The 25,601-nt window shown below is 41.1% G+C and overlaps 1 protein-coding gene across 2 annotated transcripts in view; it reads right to left on the bottom strand.

Annotated features, from left to right (window-relative positions):
- Positions 1–25,601, bottom strand: part of Pdzrn4 (PDZ domain containing ring finger 4) — a 338,484-nt gene that overhangs the window by 123,635 nt on the left and 189,248 nt on the right. Inside the window, exon 1 of one of the 2 annotated variants that reach the window (XM_034516735.2) lies at positions 24,084–24,261. The exons of the other annotated variant lie outside the window; for it this stretch is intronic. Within the exon in view, the coding sequence (XP_034372626.1) occupies positions 24,084–24,152 (69 nt within the window). The 5' untranslated portion in view covers positions 24,153–24,261. Of the gene's footprint in view, positions 1–24,083; positions 24,262–25,601 lie in introns of those variants that run through there. 2 annotated transcript variants of the gene reach the window in all.

The raw sequence follows: 25,601 nt of genomic DNA, 5'->3' as shown, positions 1-25,601 counted from the left end.
ACTTTCTGGAAGTAGCTAAATTCTGTTCTCATGACATTCTTGAGGATGCAGATCCTCTCTGCATGATCAAGAGTCCTGCCTGTCCTTTGATCCCTGAGCTGTGGTGATACTCAAGTCAGCTACAAGGAGGTTAAAAGACAAGTTGAAGGAGTCAATTATGTCTTTCACCATTTGGACCCTCAGGGTTTGAACTCAACCCCCTCATCGGGTTTGGTAGCAACTGCCCTTAACATCCTGAGCCATCTCAACTGCCCCCAAATACCTGCTGATAAACCTGGCATTAAATAGAAACAAAATTAATTTTGATACTAAATAGGTTATGTTATCTACAATGTCTGTTTAGACTTTTGTCTGAAATCCCATAGAGTCATGATTTGCTTCTGTTTGGTTCTACATACCTTTTATGTTATACTGTACTCTTTAAAAGTGCCCTGGGTTCCTGTCTGATGATGTGTCATTAAATCATTCTTATCCACAATAAATAAGCTGTTGAATGAGGCCTTGCAAAAGAAAAAGAGAGCAAAGGACCTGTGCAGCTGTCATCCAGGCAAAGCATCAGAGCTCTGGCTAGATTGACAGAAATAACACAGACTTAGAACTTGGGAAAACCTTCTAGGAAAAGTGCGTTTCCAGCAGGGAACACAAAATGTACTGAGTTCAAAATCACAGACTTTGCCAGTTTCGTGTTTGAGAGAAAAAGAAGGCATGATTTGAGAAACAGGTAACTTTGGTTACAAGACTTACAGCAAATGGCAATTATACTTGTTTTGTGATTTCACAGACAGCTATGAGTTACGGGAGATTTTGTACCCAGGGAATGACTTGCTTAGATATTCCTTAGGGACACGTAGGGGGTGGGATTGGGGGGGGGTTTCTGTTCCTGCCAATGGCAAAGTGATCTCAGAAGTCACATATTCTATTACTTCATCTTGGCCCTGAGGATGCTGTCATATGTTTAGAATCTGGCAAAAGACGGACCTTAAATACTTGTATATCTAGACAATTGTCCTAGCCAATACCAATGGCCCTGGTGAGTAACTATTAGTCTTTATTTTTCTGCAGGATGGTTTTCTGGAATGTTGGTCAGCATTATTGATTCATAATTGTATTCATCGTTTCTTGTGATGTATTATCTTTATAGCAATGAAGCATGCCTTCCTAAAATTCAGATTCTTTGTCCTGTTATGTCAAGTCAACAGTAGCTGATATTTTGAGTTTTTCTCAATCACTGCATATCATCCTTAGAACAGTCTAAACTGCTCTGAAGGGTGGCTAAATGGTGGCCCACTCTCCACCTGGACAGCTTCATCTGTTTAACTCAGGTAGAGATTAGCAGCACCTTGCGACTAATGATCAATGACTTCTAAGCCATGTCAATACCTTTTTATAGTTAAAGGATAATGGAAACTTAATGAAGGCTTCCTGGTACATTAACTTCCTATGAGAAATATACATAAGAAATGCATGCTCAGCACTTGGGCGACTCCATGCGAGTTTTATAGGCATTCCTGACTTAACAATTCAGTTCTGCAAACACCGAATTTTTATTTTGTTGAAAGCCCTGTGTTAAGCAAAACTCTGTGAAATATCCAAGTTATATAGATGATTATATAGATATTTTCCTCAAGGAGTCTCTAATATAGTTATTAATTTACTTGTTTTTAATACCAAGCATATAAAAAAGTGAGTCTAAAAAAGTTTACTTTAACACCAACTGGGAGGAAAGATGGGCTGCACACTCAAATAGGCTGAACACAGTCAGTGTTGTGTCCCTTAAACTCGTAAAAGACAGCTAATATGGGGCCAATTTTGAATGTGAACATGACTGCAAAACATTGTTCTAGGGGGTCAGGGCTGCCATGAGGGAGGGGAGTCAGTATGAGAGAGGTCTTACTGTGAGTAGAGAACTTGCCACATATTCTATAAAAATGCAAAATAACCGTGAAAAGTTGACTAAGAGCCCCCCTCCCCCCCCCCCACAACAGTATGGATTTTTCAAAGACACTCCATTTATTCTCTTTAGAGCTTTGAGAAAACAACATAAGTAGAGGGCATTTTAATTGTGTTTGAAAATAGGATTTCTAAGGTGGATGGAGAAGGGAACAACCAGAGTAATAATCACAATCAGAATTTTCAAAAATGGTTGTTATATGGGCAAAATCTGGCCAGAACATGTGAATATTGCAGAAAGGAATCACTGTGGATTCCCGTGTGACAGAGGGTGTTGGGAGGTCACTCATTGTGCTCCACAATGGTTGTCCCATGCAGTGGATGGCATAAGTGGGCACACTGACTCTCTCCAGCCCTGATCAGATGACCAGGTCCTTAATAGTCATGACCCAATTACACGCTCCATTTTCCATAGGAAAGTTCTGTAGAACACCTATTGTACAGGCGAAGCAACTGTTCTGCAGAAGACAGCTATAGAAGTCAAAGAGCCCCCATCTATATGAAGAAATCAAATGGACCACTTGACATTCCAATGAGTCTACATCCCTTAGCCAACACTATAGAACTGGCTACTCTGTTGATGAGCAGCTCATCTCCCTGAACTGATTTTATTAGATATACGTGTAACTCTACAGCTCGACACTGCTCTGTTTTCTCCTTTCTCCTCATAAAGAATAGAATACCAATGATGGACATAGGATGAATCAGTCTCTCTCTTAACACACAAACACACACACACACATACACACACTAGTAAGTACTTTTATGAGACTATGAGTGACATATTACTTGTTCAATACTTCGAAACTTTTATGACACAACAACGACATATGTCAAAATTTAAATTCGGACACTAGAGAGAAGAATCAATGATTAAGGGCACTGATGGCTCCTTCAGGGGACCTTGGTTCTATTCCTAGTACCCAAATGATGGCTCACAACCATCTGTAACTCTGGTTTCCCTCCTCTGGCCTCCATGGGCATGGAACATACTTGTTGCACAAATATCCATGTGTGTAAGATACTCACACATGCCAAGAATAAAAAAAATTAAAAACTAAATATATTGATGAAGTTTGGAAGTGCTCTAGATTGTTCCCTGGCCACCATTTTTTTGTAGGTAGGTGGGTTTATAACAGTGTAGATTGATCACCTGCTCTAAATTTTTTTTCTGATCATAAAATACATAAGATACAGTTATCTTCATTTGTATTTTGAATTTTGAAGTGGCCTTCAAAATTTCTCATGTTTCAACCCTTTAATATAGTTCCTCATGTTGTGGTGACCTTCCCCGCCCCACCATAGAATTACTTCGTTGCTACTTTATAATTGTATGTTTGCTACTGTTATGAATCATAATGCAAATATCTGTGTTTTCTGATAGGCTTAAGGTGCCCCCTTTGGGGCTGTGACCCTCAAGTTGAAAACCTTTCCTCTGGACTATTTTGTTACAGTTGAAAAAGGATCAAATGTTTGGTTTAAGAGCTGCTTCTCTATCGCGTTTCATCTTCAGTACATGAAAATCAGCGAATTGGGAAGGTCAAGAACAGTTGAATGCATTTAGTTTCATCATTGGGGAATTCTAACCCGAAAGTGTGTGTGATTTGCAGCACCAAAGACAGTAGCAAGCAGGTCATTTCCTTGTTCTTATTTCTGACTTAGATATTTGAACACCAGGGTATTTATTGAATCCCTGAATAAGTTCTTGTCAAGGCTGCACCTAATTTATAAACAACAACAACAGAAAAGTCAGCAGTAAAAACATGTGCAAGGCAGGCTATGTTTATGATCTTCTGACAGAAAATGTATAAATAAGGAAAATTTAGCACTCGCTCACCAGAGCCTAATGAAGCAAAACTAAGATCTCACACATTCCATCCGTCAGGCTAAGAACACCACCAATTTCCCAATTTTGTGTAGAATAGAATAGTTTAATCTCATTGTCTGGAACAAAGGCCATTTTATTTTTCCATCCCTTCAGTCAAAACAGCAAGACTGTAATTGTTCCAGAAGTTTCCATTTTTCTTAAACTAATGTTAATTTAATGGGTGGCTTTCTCCAGCATCTCTGAATGTAGCTGCTGCAGAGCTATACTGCCCCCACCCCCAGTCAATCTGCTTCATGAGTTGTGGTCTGTGAACTACAGTTAATTGATATGTGTTGCAAGGCAAAATGATTTATAGTGTCTAATAAGCATTCAGAATTCAGAGTCTCATTCATAGTGGCCTTCTGGAATAGCAGAGTCCTGTAGTGCAGAAGTCTATTCATGGATGCTACTGAAAACCCTGCATCCACAGGCCATAGAATCTGACGCAGCCATAGGCAGGATGAAGCATCAAGCAGCAGAAATCCTGCAATGGCTAAGTCTGGTAGCGGCTGGCTGAAAGGTTGCCCTGTGTGAGAGGGTTGAAATACATCCCAGATTTTAGACCAAGGCATGCTTCCAATTTCTGAATGTTCATTTCTATTTCTGAAAACTGCATTACTCCGTTCGCCAAAAGTGGCATATGGAGTTTCAACAACTCTCCATGTTGCACATTTCTTACTTACATGTAAAAAAAAAAAAAAAGCATAAAAAGACTGCGTCAGCCCGGAGCAGATGTTCAGGTCCCTTCACAGCTTCCTTTCCAAGCCAACGCCCTGCCCCCATTCTTGTTTTTCTTGCTTAGCAACTGGGATTTTCTGTGAATCTGATATTTTTCTTAGCACCCTTAGAAGTGCATCCCAGAAGATACCTTGGATACATAGGACCTGGTTTCTCCTCTGTAGCTTTCCAGATTACTCCAGACAACTCTGCTTTGTATCTTGAAGCTCCTTGTGTAATTTGAATGAAAAGCAAGATTGTTCTAGTCCTAAAACCCAGGGTGAAAAATCCTCTGCCCTTCCTCGATCATCATGGAAGTCCACACTTCCAGACGAGCTCATCCGTGGCCGTGTACACATGCAAGTGAACGTGTACGTGTGTGCTCATACATGTGGAGGCCTCAGTCCTTCTCCATCTTATTTTTTGAGACAAAGTCTCTCACGGAATCTGGAGCTCGAGATTTAACTAGACTGGTTGGCCAACAAGTTCTAGGGATCGGCCTCCGTCCCTGTGCCCAGATTTTATATGGGTGGTAGGGATCTGAACTTAGGTCCTCATGCCTGGTCAGTAGACATTTTCCTGATGAGCCATCACCTAATCCTTAACCTGTTGTTATTGTTGTTCCTATTATAGAATATCTGGTATTGGCTAATTAATACAGGTAAGAGGTTCACTTATCTTATAGCTTTGGAAACTGAGTCAAGTCACATCTCTCTGTTCTAACACTCCCCTTGGATACATCAGAACAAGCCAAAGAAGCAGGAGAGGACTCAGCCAGATGCAGAAGGGCCGCAACAGTCAGTGTGGTCTGGCCCTTTAACAGCACAATCTCATAAGAACACCTTCTCTGCTGGACTCTCATAAATCACTTCTGAGGGTGGCCTGTGACATGACCCATTCTATCAGGCCTACCTCATAAAGTTCCTCAACCTGTCCACACTGGAAAGGAAGTTTCTAACACAATAAGCTTTTGGGGAAGCATACTGCAGGCTCTTATAAATCACAGTGCTTCAAAATACATCACCAAGCTTCTCACTTTAGAGAAATGAAAACACGGGGTCTTCAAGCTACCCCACGTGTTGCTGCTGGATGTTCAAAGGACACCGGGCTAGACTTTTTCTCCTGGTTCCCTGTACCTCCTCCATCACCAGTCTCTTCCCTGTCCATATTAGCAATTAATTGCATTTTGTCTTACAGTATAATAACACACTCTAAAGATAAGTCTCCATAGAGTCTTGCTCAGATGTTATGTCCCATGGTCTTATCTCCATTCCTTGCATGGAGAAAATATTCAGTAAATGTAGGTGTGTAATTGGATGGCCACTACCACACAGTAGATAAAAATTTATTTCCTGGATTACCAAAAAGTTATTGATGATTTTTAATTATTTATAAGACCTGTATTCAAAACTCACAAATTAAATTAGTTTATTTTCATTTAAAACAAATACCATGGTGCAGGTATCAGGAAAATCAAAATTAGCATGGAACCTGGGTTCCTAGAAATTAGTTACAAATATATGACTCAAATGGGTAGAGAAACCCAACCCTTTACTCTCTTTGGCAAAAATGGGGAAGGAGAGAATGTGCTATTCACCACCTTGGCTTGAGCAGTTCTCTTTTATTAAGTGGGAGGGGCAGGGTAAGTATCGATTTTTAGCATCCACTAGAAGGGCTGAACTAATAGCATCTTTACAACTTGGGAAACAGCCTATGTGATCAGTGCTCACCCACCCCACTTGAAAACACTGGAAGTAGAAGGCACTGGAGGAAAGTGTAGTCTGAACCTGTGAGATCGTTTTCCCAGAAGTCTGATTTTGAGGTGTACAGCCTGCGTATTACACATTGATGGAGAAGGACAGCAATCAGTGGCACACACTTCATGCCATGTTCACATTAGCTGAGCTCCATACTTCTTCAAGTGTCTACCTGTGAGTGGATTTTGGCCTCAATGAGAATTATAAGAATTAAAAGAGAGGCAATCACCCGGTTCACAGGAGAATAATTAGACACAGATCCACCAAAGAACACGAGACTATATTCAGTATAATCAGATCCAAAGGGCTTCACACAGATAAAGGCTCATCTCTATTCAAAGGAAATGACTCCTCTGTACTTGCCTCTGATTGGCACAAATGCCACCCTTTCCTTACACAATGTCTTGCTCTACCTTTTCCTTTGGCTTCTACATACAGTGTGCTAAAAAGTAATAATTATTACTTCTCTGTTTGCTTGCTCTCTTTCTCCCCACAATGTCTTACTTTTTAAATTTATTATTGACTCGATTGACATTTAATTTCTTAATTGCCTGATGTCAGGGATTCTTTTACACATAGTGTCTTCTCTGATTTCCTTTATTTTGTTACTATCAAAAGGACCACAGGATTGAGTCACCACTACCTGGAGGGTGAGGGATAGTTCAATTGTCTACCTTCAGCTGGTTTTAGTCTTTATAAAATGGGGAAATTCCTTCCTCATTCCCTCCAGGAAATCTAGCATCGGGAAGAAGACTGGAAAGGCTTTGCAACAGTTAAAGATGCAATCATTAATTCCTTTATAAGTTCTAAAAATATCCTGGATGAAAGTGAAGTCAACTGGTCTAGAGAAGAGAGCAGTTAGTTCCAACTGCGTAATAAGGGAAGGCTTTTGGAGAACAGTATTGTCTGAGTAAGGAGTAAATGACACATTTGTTCCGCAGATGTTGACAACTTAACACTTGAAGACTTTGGGGCGAAGAACCTAGAAAAGCAAGATGGTGTCAGTGGGACAGAAAGGCCTGGAAGTGTAGAAAATGGAAACAAGGAGATCAGGGATGGATGGGGGATGGACAAGCTGTGACAAGGCACGGCTTCAATAAACCAGAGGACTGGTATGAAAGGAAAGGAGAGGAGATGTGAGCGAGGGAGATTGGTAAAAGAAATGCTGCAGGCTTGGCAGCTTCCGTAGAGTAGTGGGGTAGGAGAGGTGAAGCATTCAGATGGGGAAGCGGTGGGCCCTTCATTAGAACTGCAGCGGAAAGCCGAGGAAGACAGTGCTTTGCCATTCAAATAAAACGAGCTCCATGAGCCCACAGTGCGCATGTCTTGGTACCCATACTGAATACATATAAAACAATACGGGTCAACAAACAAATTTTAGAGGAAGAATGCACAGAGTTTTGGAGAGATGGCAGTTCATTAAGATTCTCCAGGTTAGTGTGCAGGACTGGTGGATAGAACCCTAACACCACAGTCGTGCTTAAAGAAGACAATTGGAGCTGCTCTCCCTGCCCTGCTCTTAGGATGTTTATTGTTAATGTACTGTTTTCTTTTGTTTTGATGAGACAACTGAAAGGGAACCTGACTTTCTCACAATGACCCCAAAAGGTAGTGGCAGTTTTTCTGAGGCCTGGAATAGCAGTGGTCCCCTACGTAGACTTTATGAAGCCATGCTTTGTCTCCTGCTGACAGTATGGCTGAGATTTCTGGCTGTTGTGTTCTGGCAAGTTATAAAGTGATAAGATTGTCTTTTCTGTGGAATTCTGAGTCCAGATTGTCTATTAACCCTATTGTCCAATCAAGTTCTTCTAGGGTCTTAAACTCCTTTTATTTTTGTACGGGCAGTATTTTTTAATGCTTGTTTTTGAAATTTACTTTTTATTTCAGGCCTGTAAAGATTTATCTCCTACTTTTTGAAATTTTAATCTAATTCATGAACAAAAAAGTCACAGAGATAACTAACTGTAAATGCGGAGAATAAAAAAGCTGTGGTATAGACTTGAAGGCTTAAACAGGATTTTGATAGTCCTGAGTGTAACTCCATAAGAATGTGCAGTCCTATGTGGCTCAGTGTGCTACCTTTTGGCCACATGTGACTATGACAATTTAAAATGACTAGAATTTAGCCAAATCATAAATTCATGTCCTTAGATCCATGGGCCACATTGCAACTGCTGAGTGGCCCTCTGTTGTATTTGACTGCACAGATACCAACTGTTAATTTGATCACAGAAAGCTATAGCATACAGTGCTTTCTGACACCATTGTTTTATATAAGTGAAAGGACTTGCCTCAAGCCTGGTCATTTTCATTTGCCTCCCAGTCAGTCCAAGTGTTTGTATGGCATATGATCATTAATACTGCTGAAAATGTGGACCAGCCAGGGCTAAGCCAATTTAACAGCTGTTCACAGATACACCCTATGGTCAAAGCCCAAGAATAGCTTCTGTCATCCTTGTGACCAAGGTCAATAGGGGGAGAATGTCTTTTACTTTCCTGCCCTCAGTCCCATGAGGCCATATTATCCACTGCATTGAAATTATCCCGTAGATCCCTGGCAGCCAAATTCCCTCAAGGGAATTCACTCCAATCTAGTTCGTGTTATTTGTTCAAGTTTATTTCTGCTTGAACTTTGTAAATGGCACCACGCATTCATGTGCGTGCCTGCACACCCGAGCACGTGCACACTTACTTTAAAGTACATGACTTGATCACAACACCAAAGACAGATGTCCTCATTGTTCCTTTAAGGAAAAGCACAAGGACCGCCGTGGGGGAAGAGAGGGGCAGAGGCCAAACCCCATGGCCGCTGCCGCTACTGTGCAGGATTCACTGTCCCATAAAATAACATGATTAAGCAAATGCTTTGAGCATTTCAGAAATAGCTTACTGTTCCGGCTTACTGTTCCGACATTTGTTGAACACAAATACAATATTCAACGGATCCAAGAAAAACCTCGGAAGACTAGGCCTTCCAAAAATCACTATAGTTTTAGCTTCAGTTTACAATAATGGTCATTTCAATTATCAGCTATCAGAGAACATAAAATGAGCCCATTTGACAGCTCTCCAAAGGGGGAGGGGACCTAAGATGAAGGCGCCTGACCTTGTTGATTCTATTCCTAAGACATGGTCAAAATGTCCTGACTACAAATAGTGGTAGAGCTACTCAGTTCATTGCACAAAAATCAAACATCCCAGGGCACTGATTCTTAAAGCTAAATAGATCAACGACCCGACCCTGTGAGTTGGTGACTGTTTGGTAAACCAGGCTAATTAAAGCACTTAACAAATGGGGAGCCCACCCCCTAAATCTCCTGTTGGTATTAGAAAATTCTCATTTGCTCTTTCAGAGAGATAATCAATTGGAGGGCACATTTTTCCCTTCTTTGTTCTCTCCCATCAATTTTAATGGGTACAGGACATCAGTCACACGGAATGTAATAGGACAAGAAGATGGATGAGGACATCTGAAGCCACTAGTCACAGGACAGAAATATCCTGACGAGGTGATTGTGGCAGTGTGGAGTTCAGCCATATGGCCTGGACATATTTAGGGAGTGTGACTGCATGGTGGCGTGACGTGGGATGAGCACTCATTCTCCATACACAATCCATCACAGTTCCACAGCTCACACTTTTAAAGTCACAGTCCCCAAACATACTCTGGTGATATTCTCCATATCAGAAGGTGATTTAAACCAACCACAAAATGTATTTAAAAAAAAAGAAGAAGAATATTTTAACCATAAAAGCTGGACCTTCTCCTGTGACTAAAATCCTTTAGGAATGAATGTTTTATCACGGCCTAGAAATGATGCCCCACATCCTGGTGATCCTGGGTGCTGAGATCTCTTCTTCAGAGCTAAGCACTCTCTCCCTAGGGCTGGGACACTGGCTGCTTCCACCTGGCATCTCTGTGCTCAGCTTGAGACAGCCACAGGGTTCAAACCTGCAGCCACTCAACAGGACAAGCACATCCAAGAGGCCTGGCTGCTCTCCCTGGCTGGAAACAGCTATAAGGCCAACACAGCCTTAGCCTCAGCCTCTCAGCCTCAGCTCCATTCTCTACCCAGGAGGCTCTCTGTTCAGGCTGACCCTGGTTCTGTAAATTTCTTTGCCCGGTCCTCTCCTTTTTCCTATCTGCTATTTGTGGACACTGTGTGTTATATATTGTTACTGTATTGAACTTTCACAGATAAAAGGATTATTTTATTTATATTTTAAAATTAAAGCATAGTATGCATAATATTTTGAGAAATGAGTTTGAGTCTAGTAGGACTTAACTAAAGATACCAACCCATTCCATGTATACTTCCTTTCAAAGGGCCCTGGGTGATATGATAAATGACTGGGTACTATTTATTACTGAGACAATGTTACTGATAGAGAAATCGTTCCTACAATCCTACTAGCCATCTCTCTGTTGCTTGTGTGCTTTCTAAAAGCACTGCTTTGGCACAGAATATTAAAAACTAAACCTCTATGAAGCAGATCATCAGATGAGTCTACATCTCAAATTAATAATTATTTTCCCCTCTTAGAATTTTCTGGGGTCTCTGAAACAGATCGTTCTAGCCAGGATGCCATTAATACTTCAAAGCTTTCAAAGCAAAGCAACTTCAAAGGGAGGGGCTGGATTTGAGATTATTTATTTATTTATTTTTGGAGGTGGCAGAAAAATGACAACTGGGTATTTGTAGTAGAAAGAGAAGGGGTGATCAGGGATCAGCCATTAGCACACCAATGATAAGGTCACTGATATGCTCAAAGACACAGTACAGACACTGCCCGTGTCTCAGCTGGAAATCTGAGCTTCATTGAGATTATTATGTGAGTGTGATCACCATAGAAATGGCAGGCAACACGCGTCTGTCTACCTGCTTCCTTCAAATTCTCCTCTTGTTGCTCTGTCGGAACAGTTATGAGTCTCAAGTCTCTTTTCTGACAGAGCTGGTCCTTGCTGTCCAGAAACTGCAGACAGTCTGAGGGACCCTTAAGCCCCTTTAGTATCAGTGTGCTTTCAACTTAATTTTGACAACTTTTTAATAGTCAGAACCCAAATGGATTCTAGAAGCCAGGACAAAGATATCCATTCTGTGTCAACCACTCATAGCTCTACGTATTAATATGCTCTTGTGCATGGAACACCGCTATAAAGAAACCTATCACATTTCTACATTTCTGCTAGCGTGGGACAGGAAGTGGCTAGCCAGCTGTGCTGGTCGAATAGGAAATTATTTTCTCTGTGTCTTTACTCCAAAATTCATATGTGATTATATTAAATGGAAATAGTGTTCTGACCTACTTTTCAATTGTATCAACTAACTCTACTCAATATAATATGATTCAGTACTGAATAAAACCCAAACTTTAAAACTCAAGTGTTAAGAAAAAAAATAAAGTTTGGATAGGTGCACCCTCAGACAAGGGCATTGCCTTTATATGCAGTTCCTCAAAGCGTTCCCAGTAATAAGACAGTAAAGCATCACCCTTCCTCCTCTCCCCGTCCTGATTTTCCTGGGACCAGGATGAGCTTCTGGTTTTACATAGCAGATGTGCTTAGTACTTCATGAGTAATTAGATCAGAGTTAATTTTCAGGAGATACGAAAGTTAGCCTTGGAATTAAAACACAAATTTCTACCTTCTGTGAATTTTCCATTTAACGTTATCTGTGGGCAATGAGTCCCCATCCTGAAAATCATAACTGATGCTCACTATTTAAGGTGGATTATCCTTACTGCTCACTATTTAAGGTGGATTATCCCTACCTCCACTGTAATCTTCGTGGGTTGAAAATATCCTTGTTCTTACAACCATAGCCACAGAGTTTGCTCTTCTTAGAAAAAAAAAATGTATTCTAAAATTCAATTTAAGTTTTACTTATACCTTAAACTTTTAAAAATAATTCCTATGACCCACTCTTTGTCTTACATGTTCTAAACTGACACATTAGCAGTGAAGAAGTTTTCACTTTAGTACTAGAGTGACTACGAAGCCCACAGGCACCATCATTCCTGGCCATGCAGGCAGTCTACAGCTTGTTTTTACATCACCACCATAAATTCTTGTTCACCTGAGGATGAGCACGTGTCAAGATGCATAGTTCAACTACCCAGGCACATTTTACTATTTCATTAATGGCTATACATCATTTAAAATAAAACAAACATATTAAAATACTCTTAGGCCAAATAAACTTATTCAATTTTACAGCACAGAATAAAGCCAAAGCAAAATTAGGGTGGATGTTAAATCAATAACCGATTCATTTAATCATACAAGGCATAATATTCTTCATATTACACAAAAATGAATACTATATTAGGTACTAGGTTTAAATGTTCATCTACACCACAGCAAATCACCACGCAAAGACACTTGGAAGCTTTGTTTCTTTTTGCCCTACAGATCCAGTGTTTACCCTATTTTGTAGCTGTTTGCACAACCTATATTCCTAGAGCGAGCCTGAGAAAGGAGGGCATGGCCTTATCTCCTTTGACTCTATGTCACCTTCGTCACACCGTTCTGCTGACACCGGTAAGTCACTTGTTATGGACTCAAGAAACACCTGTTTGGGCACTGTGTTTGACTCTCAAGATTCAGGAAGAAAACACAGTCTTTAGTTTGAAGAGATCTAAAGGCCACTGCGAACAATGTGTGTACAATGTGAGCACTTGACACTTAACAGCAGGAGTAGTAAGTACTTCATATTCTGGAGTTCAGATACTCCAGGAAGGTTGCCTGGGGGAAATGATCCAGTGCTCACACCCTGAGGAGCTCTACAGCTTACCCAAAAGGTACTGAGGACACATCTCCTCTTCCGAGACTAGTTTTCAACCTTCCTAATGCCATGACCCTTTAAAACAGTTCCTCATGCTGTGGTGACCCTAACCATAAAATTATTATTTTTTTGCTACTTCATAACTTGTTTTTTGCTACTGTGATGAGTCCTAATGCAATTATCTGATATGCAGGATATCTGACATGCAACCTCTGTGAAAGGGTCCTTTGATCCCTTCGTGGGTGTTGAACCACAGGTTGAGAACCACGTTCCTAGACTAAGCTTGTATAATTAATCTGCTCCTGTTCAGATACCGTGTGAGATGGTGACACCACCACATTGCAAGAGAGCTAAGCAGAAAGAGAAATATCTGGCTATGTTTCAAATTGTGGAGCACTGTAGAAACAGGAGGTCTGAGAAGACCTTAGTCTGGGTTGAGTCAGAGAAGACTTCATGGAGTGAACCATGAATAGAGTCACAAGAACTAAGGGTTTTGCTTTTTAAAATGATTTTTGATGGTATAGGCAAAAGGGATTTTGAGTCGAATGACTGGAAGGTGGGAAAGTTCACTTTATTTACAAATAGGGATTTACAGGTGGGTTTGGCTAAAATACGGGCTGTGAGGAGAGAATGAAGAAAAGTCAAGAGGTTGAGAAGGATGTGCATACAAGATGGGAATTTATAGAAAAGCAGGAAAGACAATCTTTTGCATTAATAATCTTTCATAGAACAAAACATTTCATTTAAGTGAGTTAAATAATTGATATAATAAGTAATGGGAAATATATATTTTTCTCTCCATAAAGAACTTAGAGATCTAGTATGGATTCTTTGAATAAAAAAATTACATAGCGTCTCTTATCCTTATCCTTCCCTCATCATCTCTTTTCCATACCGTATATCATGTCATATCATTCTGTTTGTTTGCTTGTTTGTTTGTGACAGGATCTTGCTATAGTGTTCAAACTTGTAGAGGGAGGTGTTGTTTCCCTAATTGGTTCTCGATTGTGTCAATAAAAAAGGCAGAAGCCAATGGCTATGCAAAAGGGAAAAGGTGGGGCTTAGGGAGGCCCAGGAAGAACAAAAGGGATACAGGGAGAGAAGAGAATTCGCACCAGGCTTTGGAAGGTGGAGGAAGCTAAAATCATGTAGGTCTTGGGGCACCTAGAGTTTGTAGCCTCCACCTCGAGTGGGCGAGGGTGAGAGGGACAAGGAGGTTGGAGGGAGCTGGATAATAGAATTAGGGCAGGAAATTCCTCACCCAGCCATTGAGTTTTCTGGCTAGTTTTAAAATAATAAAACTGTCTAGTGTTTTCTATCCACAATGAGATGGGCAGAAGGAGAAAGAGGGCAGCAGCTTGGGGGGGGGGGTGTTGTTAGTGGCTTGGCAAAGCTAGCCTGAGAGAATGGGCAAACTGGAAGTAAGGCCAGCCCAGGAAGGAGGTGTAGCATGGGTTGGAGGGAGTATGGTCTCAGAGCTAAGCCAAGATCACAGCACAGGCAAAGGAGTGAGCGTGTTTTGTAAAATTACACATAACATAAACTGGCATCAAATTCACAATTGCCTGTATGAACCGTTCAAGTCCTGGGTTATAGACTTGCACCAGCACACTTGACTTCTTCCCTTTTTCCCTTCCTTGATCAGATATTTACCATATGCTCATGGCGTGCCAGATGTTCAATAGTTGTGGATCAATTCAAAGGAAATGGGACATGTGGTACATGGACTTTACCATTAGCTCGGTCCTTATGTGAATTTCGAGGTGTTCCCATTGCTAGTGGTATGGACTTACCTTGTGATTACTTTGTGTTTCTGTTTTCTTACCTGTAGAGTGGGTACAGTGTTATCTATCCTCCCAGGTCATTGTTAGAATAAAATGAGATTAAAACTACAAGAGCTAATATTTGTGGCATTCCTGGAATGTGCTATACCTTTAAACATATCATTGTATTTAATCATCAACAAAACACTTGAAGGTTGATATTCATCTATTAAATAATGGCTAATGAAGTTATGTAACTAAATTATAGTGACTGGGGGGTTAACTCTTCGTAACAACCCCCTTTAAAGCTGGCATTCTACACTGAGAGAGATGGAATTAAGAAAGAAAAAAGAGGGCTATGGTATGAAGAAGGAGATGGGACAGATTACAATGATTTTAGAAATGGATACCTCGGAAACATGGCTGCATTACTAGAACTGGAAATGTGAAGGCAAATCGCCCGCCCAGTGGTACCTCAACCTATGAGTTACAAGAACGAGGTTGACATTCCTAAAGGTACACGCTCTAGGATGGGTAAAACCAGAAAGTTGTTCACTAAAGATTAACAGAGGGGGAAGACTGTTCAGGCTGCAGTTCTCAGCCATGAATCCTGAACCTTTCCAGAGCATAGATCAATCACAGAACCACAACCCAGGGCTTCCTCTTGATTGCCTAGTGATTTAATTCTGGTGCCTTCCTTCATCATTTAGTAAGATTGATTGAGCACCCGATTAAATGACTTGTGAAGATTCAATATGTGAGAATCTACTTATATAAAATGAATGTACTGAATGCTGATTGCTGTAGAAGGATTTTTCACTATCAATTAATCTTTATACTTAATTACTTAACTCTTATAAAGTTAAGAAACTACTATTTGCTAAAGATAGGCAATCATTTGTTACTAGCTAACATGACTGGAAATGGATAATAGTTGTACATATGTTAAGTAATTATGTAAATCACGTAATATATTTTAGAAATATTTTCAATAAAATTTGAAATTATGGAATTTTTCTAATTTAATTACCCTACTCACCTAAACAATCCAGATCATTTGAATGGTACACTATTCTGGCTTTCCTACCAATGTAATTTTCAGTAACATAGCTCTCCTGTGTGTAACCTAACATGGCTATGTAATTAGAGATGGCTGGCCTCCAGTGTTTAGATCAATTAAATAAGTGGCAGGAATCTAAAGTAATGATGTACATTTTAGTGAAAGGTGATATTTCGATCTTTCTAGCAGGAAGACACTTTACTTATTAAAGTAGATCATTAAGATACTTATTTTAATTTTTCTTGCATCTCTTTGATTGTATGGTTGTGTGTGTGTGTGTGTGTGTGTGTGTGTGTGTGTGTGTGTGTGCCAGCCATGGTGTATGTGTGCAGGTAAGAGTACAACTTTGGCTCTGTTCACTTTACCACATGGGGCTCAAGGATCAAATGCAAGTCATCAGGATTGGCAGCAAGCACCTTTAAAGGCACAGCCATCTTGCTGACTTCCAAATTATCTTCATGAAACGTCTTTTACAAAACTAACACTGAAGGCTTCTTAGAATGCCTTAAAGAGCACCTAGAAAAAGAAACTAAGATTCTTTTTTGGTGCAGAGGATTGAACCCAGGTTCTTAGACATAGCACATAAGCAATCTAGACACTGGAGGCCAGCCATCTCTAATTACATAGCCATGTTAGGTTACACACAGGAGAACTATGTTACTGAAAATGAAATTGGTAGGAAAGCCAGAATAGTATACCATTCTTACCACTGAGCTACACTCCCCAGCCTCCATTGCGCCTATCAAACTCACAACTCTCTGAATGTGATGGCTCAAGATCTAAATTTTAAGAGAAAAGCAAAATAACTTTCAATTTTAATAACCACTATTTTAAGTAATTTTGCAATCAAAAGAGAAAAGCTACATTCAGATGTTAGCAGTAACTCTCTCTTTCATAATCTGTCATAGCTGAACTTATGGGATACACAGCCAGCCTACCTGCCTTGTTTTTTAAACCATCTGTTCCTAGATTCTTTTTTTTTTCACATTTCCATACTAATATGCTCTGTAATCACTAGGCCAGGTGCACATTGAAACAGAATGCAGTGTGCTCCTTACTAAGTGTAACCCTTGAAAGGTATGATGGGGTGGGGGAGGGGTGATTGACCAATGAAAGTGGGATTGGGCCCCAGGGTTGAACTGTGAGATTGGACCAACAACAGCTGCAGGGAACACTTGAGCTCAAAAGACAGTCACAGTGTCCCAGGTCTCACCAAGATGACCAGCCCTTTGTATATTTGATGTTTTCATCATCTCTGGATGTGTGCCTTTTAAGAAGAGGAATGGCCTTGGTTGAGCTGGTTCTCTGTAGCTAAGAAGCCCCTAAAGGGGCCAGCAGTGACATCTTTAGCTGTGTGGTGTTCCAGTAACTGGGGTCAATGGTTCTTCCTGGAAAGGGCTTGGGAAGCACGTGACAGATATTCTTTTCTCTTCCCTGTCCCTCTGATGCACTGATTGCATTGGTTGCTCTCTAGAACGCCCTCTTCTTAGCTCCTCCCACATGTCACATCAGTCTCACCCTACAAAGTTCTGTTAACTGCTCTGCTTTCCTCTCCTTTGCTGTTTCTCATCTGTGTCTTCATGACTCCTATACAACTCTCCCCTGTTCAGTTCTCTCTCGCTTGGGTGCAGACATCCAACAGTGGTTTATGTCAAGGTTTCACTTAACAGTATTTGCTATTCTGCTCTTTGGGGGACCATAGATGAGCCAATGAGTCACATCAACAGTCTTCTTTCCATTTTTAAGACTTTACTTCTCCTACTGTTTTTTGTTGTTGTTGTTGTTGTTGTTGTTGTTTTGTTTTGTTTTGTCAGTGTGAACACATACAGAGTCTCATAAGCCAGAATCCTATCGGCTTTTCCCTCACCTGGTCTCCAGTTTGCCCTCATCACATGTTTTTTTTTCTACACAGACTGGCCTTGGCAAAGGCTTCCTACTTGGTTTTCCTTGATGTACTCTTGCTGAAATATACCATCCACAGGCTGAAAACATAGATCATAGTCAACCACTCAATACTCTCTCTCTCTCTCTCTCTCTCCCTCCCTCCCTCCTTCCCTCTGATGAAGAAGAAGGAGGATGAGGAAGAAGAGGAGGAGGAGGAAAAGGAGGAGGAGAAAAAGAGGGAAGAGGAAGGGGAGAGAAGAGAAGGAGGAGGAAGAAGAGAAGAAAGGAGGAGGAGATGAAGACACAGGACGAGAACACAGCGGATCCTCTAGTTTGGTCTTACCCACTCTATAGCCTGGAATTTTCTCTCTTTAGACTTCTTTCTTTTAAACACTTCAGAGTTTCCCTGTACCAGATCTCTTTTAGCTCACTTCTGGTTTTGCCACTTCTGTGGATTTCTTCTGTTCTTCCAGTTTTATTTTCCTCTGCCTCTCCCCTGCTCCCTGTCTCTGTCATTCTGATATGTTTGCACCCCTCCGGCACCCATTAATGTATCCGCTGGCTTCAAGCTTCACATAGAACATTATGTGACACTATGTCGATGTGTCTCCCCTTCCGCTGTCAGCCTGTGTATTTCTCAAAATTAAGGATTTGTGAAACTGGCTTTGTGTTCCCAATCACAAAGCTAGGGCCTGACATATATTTAAGAAGCCACTATTTACAGAAAGTCTATTGAACTGAACAGCATGTCTAGAGCTCTGTCACCTGCTGGAGAGCCAACAAAAGTGAGACATTAGAACATGTCTTCATTTATTCTTCTGGTTGTAAGGAATACATACTTTGTTTAGGTAAATTAACTAGAAGTTTATTACAGGATTGTATTGGGGCATGAGACTACTTTGACACCCTAGTACTTGCTCTTTGGGCTTCGCTTTGCATAAAGCCCATCTACCTGATTTCTTTGGTGTCTCTGATGCTTGTGTGCATGGCCTGCTCTATATAATTGACTATATACCTTATGCTTCTCAGTCTAAGCATAACCTGTATTCCTTTTTGTCAAAATCCCATTGCTAATGATCTGTTTTGTAGACTACATTTATGAGACTGGAAAACGTGTTAAAAGAACCTCCAATCACTTGCACATGGTGCTGGCCCTTGGTCTAAGCAGCTTCCAGATATGTGGCTGTAAATGGGAAGAGTTGACTTGAAGGCTGTGAATTAGAAAGGCATCACCGTCAGCTTTAATGAGGGTGTGTATACTGGCAGCATAGGTTTAAGAACACACTGGCACCTGACCTGCCTTCCGGAAACTTCCAATTCATTCTTAAATAGATAATTAATGCCAGACAGACATGAAGAAGGACCAAACAGGCACAAAGAATCTACAAGGACCCTAATGACCTCAAGGAGAGATAGAATTTCTTTTCACCGACAATTCCTAAGATTTCTATGCCCAAGGAGAAATTTGAATTAGTGATAGAGAAATAGTGCTGGCAGCAAAAGAGTGTTAAGTTTCAAGGTCACAGATTGGAAAGCTGACTTAAAGTGAAGAAAGGGTCTTCAGGAATGGCGCTTGGAGAAGAAGGACGGTATAACTGTATCTTTTGATAAGGATCGGGAACCATGAAACATGGCCTAGAAAATTATAACAGCATAATGACCAGGGTAGGCCAGCCCACTGATAAGTCCTAAAATGGACACTCTTACTGTGATGGCAGAGTTAATGAAAAGTGTGGAGAGGAGGAGGAGGGAAGAGGGTACAGAAGAACAACTGATGTTGTGAATGAAAACAGTGCCATCCCTTTCTAGCCAATGACCCAGAAAACAATGGGACAAGAGTCTGGAAACATGGAGAGAGTTGGCAAGAAGTTCTGAGTTGGGTTTACATAGTTTGAGACAAAATAGGTATCTGGGGTGGGGGAGGGGGGGACCCAACAGAACCCAGCAAAACAGAAGCTACGGAACTATGTGGATTTGAGAAACCTTGTAGGCAAGGAGAGATCTTAACATTAATACTGAACATGATGGGAAAGGAGGTGGTGAGATGGCTCAGCAGGTAAGGCACTTGTGGCCAATCCTTATGGCCTGAGTGGGTTCCCAGGAAATGCATGGTAGAAGGAAAAACACCAGTTCTTACAAGTTGTCCTTTGACCGACACACACAGCAAGCATAGTAGGCACACACACACACACACACACACACACATACACACACACACAACCATGAAACAAATAAAATTCTTAAAATGATGGGAAAGGACTACACATTTTGGAGACATCGTCCAGGACAGTGCTTACAACACAGGAAGTGATTGTTAGCAGTTCATTCTACTTTCAGTTTTTATGTTTTGTTTTGTTTTTTTGACAGGCTTACTCCGATGCAGTCCAGACAGCCATCAAACTCACAGCAACCCTCCTGCCTCAGCTTCCAAAATACTTGAGGCACAGGCATCAAGCCACCATGCCCAGTGGTAGTGTTGCTTTCAGTTCAGGCTATATCCAGTTTATGTGGCAGATTCATGGATGCCGGCTGGTGAGGGACAGATGTCATTGCTGTGCTCAGCTATTCAGATAAATGAAAGAACCTTGTCTCATACAAAATAAAAAATCAATTCAAAAGAAAATAGGGTCACAACAGTGACTCCACACAGAGACCCAAAGAACCTGACTTCTGCTTTTTCAAGGTTGAAGATATGTTAACTTCTTTGATTTGGCAAGTAAAAACAGAGTTTTGCATTTAAGTGAAATAAACACATTTTGTGGAAAGATCGTGAGGTTTTACACATTTGATCCTCCTTTTTTGTTTGTTTGTTTTGGTTTTTGTTTGTTTGTTTGTTTTTCGAGACAGGGTTTCTCTGTGTAGCCCTGGCTGTCCTGAAACTCACTCTGTAGACCAGGCTGGCCTCGAACTCAGAAATCCCCTTGCCTCTGCCTCCCAAGTGCTGGGATCAAAGGCGTGCACCACCACCGCCTGGTGCCCCTCCTTTTTAATACATTTCTCAATAGCAGCACAAAGCAGGCCACTGATAAGCTTAACACTTAATCAACCCAAAAGTTACACACTTTAATTTATATGAGCAACGAGAGGTTAAGAAACCATTAGATTAGACACCAGTGTTGGGTGTCACTCAGAAGAGGTGCTATTAGGGTCAGAGATGCCTGGCCGCTTCGGCACCAGGTGGTTGTTTAATCGAATTAATACAAAAAGGGCAGTTCAGGCTCTGTCAATAGAAGCGAGCGCATCCTTTGAATTACCCACTTATTAATTCTTGAGAGGTTAAGAAATAACCTACTTTGCATAAAATAAATCACTGTAGAAAACAGCTGCCTTCCTGGCACATGTAAAAGTTATCAGATACAAGGCACAGGGCACGTGACACCCCCTGGTGGAAAGGTTACCCTTATCTACCCCAGCCCTAGATTCACTCTCATAGCTTCATAGTAGACCCTGACCAGACCAACCCCAGTTGAAGATTTAATTTTCTTGAGGTGATAGTCCATCTCTTCTGCCAACTGAAAGTCTCAGCTCCTTTGTAAGAGCCAAAAGAATATCCCCCAGACATAAAGGATATGGCCTGTCACCTGCGTACATCATTCTGGCTGCCTCACTAGGCTTCTCCGGGAGCATGCTTTCCCTCTTTTCCTGCAATCATAACCCTGTTCTACTTGGCTTATCAGCTCACTAAATCCAGAGAGGAAATGTGGAAAGTTCAAAACCATAATGATCCTATGATAAAGAAACGAGCATTTTGCTGCTGGGAACACATTAGGGAGTCACTGCTAATTTTGCATAGTCCCGCCCCCTCCCCTTCCCCCCCACCCGTGAACCAGAATTTTCCTCAGTTATTACAAATAACAAAGAAATAAAATGCAGGTGATACGGGAGTTATGAGTATACAAACATACAGTTTGGGAGTCTCCACGTACTTGTTAGAAATCAGACTCCAGTCTCAAGAAGGTTTCTTGAACTGTAGCCTCTCTTTTGAGGTAGGGGGTGACAGAGGAGGGTGGGGTTGGGGAGTAGGGAAAATCGGATTTGGGGGAGGTCGGGATGAGGTTGGGGGGTGGGGAGTAGGGGAGGTCGGAAGTGGGGGAGGTCAGGATGGGGTTGGGGGTGGGGAGTGGGGGAGGTCGGGGTGAGGAGGGGGGAGGGGAGAGGGCAGCTATGTATCCTCTGGAACACCTGGTTGAGACTGTGCTGACTTTCATGTATGCTCTGAGCTGCCTTTCCTCAAATAAAAACCGAAAATAGTTTGCAGCCCCTCGGTGTATTATATGAGCCTATCACCGCTTCCCTTTGATATCTTATCTTATCCATTAACTCAATAAAAGAGCCGGCAAAGCCCAGGATGCGCTGCAGGAGGGTCCCTCTTGGAAAAACGCAGGCGAGGTCTTTAAGCTGAGGTTCCTTATTTAATAAAAGCCAGTTAAATGGAAGCTAATCCTTCATTTCACTCCTTTATTAAAGACCATAAGTACTGCAGCTCACGAGGAGAGAGAATAAAATGAATGGATGGAGGAGACCAGGCAGAGGCAATAAGGAGCATGGCTTAGCGGTTTGCCCAAGGTTTGGGAAGCACTTGAAGGCAAAAGTCACAGAAAGGCATTCTCAAAATCAGTAACAAAGAACTCCTGCCTTTGAGCGAACACACTGCTGCCTGAAGGATGCAGTAACCCTGCCCCGCCAGGATATAAACATCGTATGCCAGGCATAATTGGGAGTGCGAATCCCACCCCCCACCTCCACCCCCACCCCCATCCCCACCCCGCCACGGGCCACCACCACACTGTGCTTTTACATAATGTGGACTTAGGATTTAAAAACCACCACCAACAGATTGATGAAACCACTTCCCTGGTCCTTGACCACAGAAAACCGAAGCTGGAAGTCAAACTCAAAGAAGCAAACTAAAGGCGAGTGCTCCACCTGGAGACAGTTTTCAAGAGCCAACAGGCAAGCATCCAGGAGACAGCGTTACTTTAGCTCGCACTTAGGCAAGTTTATAGGTTTCCTTTTGCAAAGCAAAGCCAAAGGTATTGCCCCCCAGTGTAATTAACAATGTTAATCTTCTTTTTCCTCTCTCTGGTGATAAAGGAATCATTTTTTATATTTAATTAATGCAGAGGATCATTTTGGAAACTGGCTAATGAGCCTCTGATCACATTACCATGAAAATGCATTAACATTGCAACCGAGGAGGCTGTTTCATGTGTAGCAAATCCACTTTGTAATTAGCCCACTGTGAAATGAATCACCCGGGGGGGGGGGGCGGGGGGAGTCTGATGGAGCCAGTAGGCAGTGGGCACTTGGCTACTGCTGGACCATAGACCACCAAAGTCCCAACGTTGTCTTTCGTCAGCAGTAATCTCTAATAAAAAAAAAAAAAAAACCGAAGTGGTCCTGTCAAATTTGGGGCAGACTAGAAGAAGGGAGAAATAAACTTTATTCTGCCCGATGACACATTTGCACGTGAGTATGGCTTAAAATAAATAGTAAATCAATAATAAATAGTAAATTAAGAGTTATATTAAAATTATGGTAGCTGACTATATAGTTCCTCCCCCCACCTTTTTTTTTTAACCAGAATAGCCAGCAGATAAAAATTAAAGAGATATTTGAATTTATATGATTTTCCCTAGGTCACACATGCACGCTGAAGTAAGTGCTTGCAACTAGTTTATAGTGCTAAACAGACAGAAAATAGAACAAGGAGCCAGGCATAGATGGTAAGAAAATTTGTTTTTCTCTTTTTGAATTCAAGACAGGTCATGTATTTTCCTTTATACAAAAATACCAAGTTTTTTTTTTCTTAAACCGAAGCAAAAAAAAAAATATGTCTCATTAATCAAATAATTTCCTCTGGCTAACCAGATTTGGCAAGAAAGTTTTCCTGTCTATTCAAAATAACTGAGATCACAGAGCTATTAACTCCCAGTATTTATGCAGACAATGATACAATTGATTTTCAAATGTCAACACGATCCCCAAACCAGAGGGGTCTCTCAAAAGATTACAGTCTGGGATCTCAGCGCTGCTCCTCTGACTTGACAGACATCTTGGCAGCAGATACACGAAATGCTAAAAGAATCCCACAGGAAGTCATCTGAAGGGGGAGTGGCAAGGAAACTGAAAACTGCCACCCAAATCTCAAATAAAAAGCCCCTAAACAGCAAGCCTGCCCTAGATTCCGAAATGCACTTGAAAGACAGAAATCACGCAAGCCAGAAATCATTTCCCATCGCTCAGATGAACACAAAGCCGGGCTGCTTAGTTGCTGCTCGCGGACAGACCTGCACTCACCTGGGAAACTTCGTAGAGCAGTTTGTAGTGTTCCTCTCTTTTCTGAAAAGTGCACAAGTTGCAGCCCATTCTAGGAAGCAGAGAGAGAGCACAAATCTTCTAGTTTCCCCAGAACTGAGAGGCAAGTGAGCTGAAAGGGAATCTCCCTCCAGATTTGAGGACTGTTTGTCATCAGTCACTTGGATCCAGAAACAGACACACCGCTGGTAGCGGAAAGCAGAAGCCAGGGTGCATGCTCTCTGCGTTCCCGAAGTATCTTGCACTCAATGATACACACAGAGTTTCCAGTCAGTTCGTGGCAACACTCCCCCTGTCTCTGCATCAGTGCACATGACTACACAGATTCCAGCTCATGAATATTAATAGTGCCTCATTGATTATTTATGACAGAACATGTTAGCGGGGTGGGGTGTCATAGCTGCTGCTGATGACAGATGAATATTCACTAATTAAGAAGCAAATGTACTGTGGTTAAACAAAATTCACTTGTGTCAATACCATCTCTGTTTATTAAGGATAGAGGGGCTGAACGTAGGGCATTTTAGAAGAGCATACACTTAATTTCTCCGTTGATATAAGCCTCTAATATGGTAATAAAAAACCTGAGAAACAGAAATTACTTCGTTCACAACTCCGTGTTTTGCAACAAAGACAAGAAATATTTTCAGCAGTATTTAATATAGGGAAGACAAATAAGAGCAGTCTTTTGAATTTAGAAAATAAACCGAAAAACAAATGGAAATTATGGATGGTACAGGGAAGGGTGGGAGTGTGTGTGTGTGTGTTTGTGTGTGGGGGGGGATTCATTCAGTTTTAATCTTGACCCTATAGAAATGATTGCGTGGATTATCTGTAAAGATCAGCACCCAGGGGGGAAAAATGCAAGGTATAGAGTCCTACTGCAAATAAAGGACATTCAAGCAAGTGTGAGCAGATGAACAAATAATAAATATTTTAATTAGATAATAAGGGCATGTTCATTAAATAGGCATTTGAAGCACCATAACACATGTAGATCTATATTTTAAAATAAGATAAATACAATCGACTTCCTTAGATAGATTACCCATGTATATAGTATTTATGCTAATTTTATTAAAGTCATATATAATATTTCAGGATGCTGACTCTGGTGATATTTACATTCTGATATAATGCACAATGATTCCATTTGTGTCTCTCTATTTGGAATTTATAATATGCAAAGGTGAACACAGACTTAAAGATGAAGCTTAGAGCTGCAAATAAAAGAATTAATCCATTTTATTTCACACTCCCAAATAGTTATATTGGCTTCAAGATAGTAGTTTGAGCCCCTTAAAGATACACTATAGACAGCCAAAGCAGATTAATAAAAACCAATTTCTTTTGTTCCAACCATGACTTATCCAAAACCTCTGCTAATTAAGACGCATATCCTTGTCCAACACATTTTATACTGGACAGGATAGCAGGGGGTTTTAAAAGCAAAACCAATTACTTGTATACTTGTGACTCTGGCTAGGAATCATGGTAGAT

The sequence above is a fragment of the Arvicanthis niloticus genome, chromosome 13 (genome assembly GCF_011762505.2).
Source record: "Arvicanthis niloticus isolate mArvNil1 chromosome 13, mArvNil1.pat.X, whole genome shotgun sequence".
In the NCBI taxonomy this organism is placed as follows: domain Eukaryota; kingdom Metazoa; phylum Chordata; class Mammalia; order Rodentia; family Muridae; genus Arvicanthis; species Arvicanthis niloticus.
The sequence above is the reverse complement of the archived record's forward strand: the minus strand, read 5'-3'. Positions and strand labels throughout refer to the sequence as shown.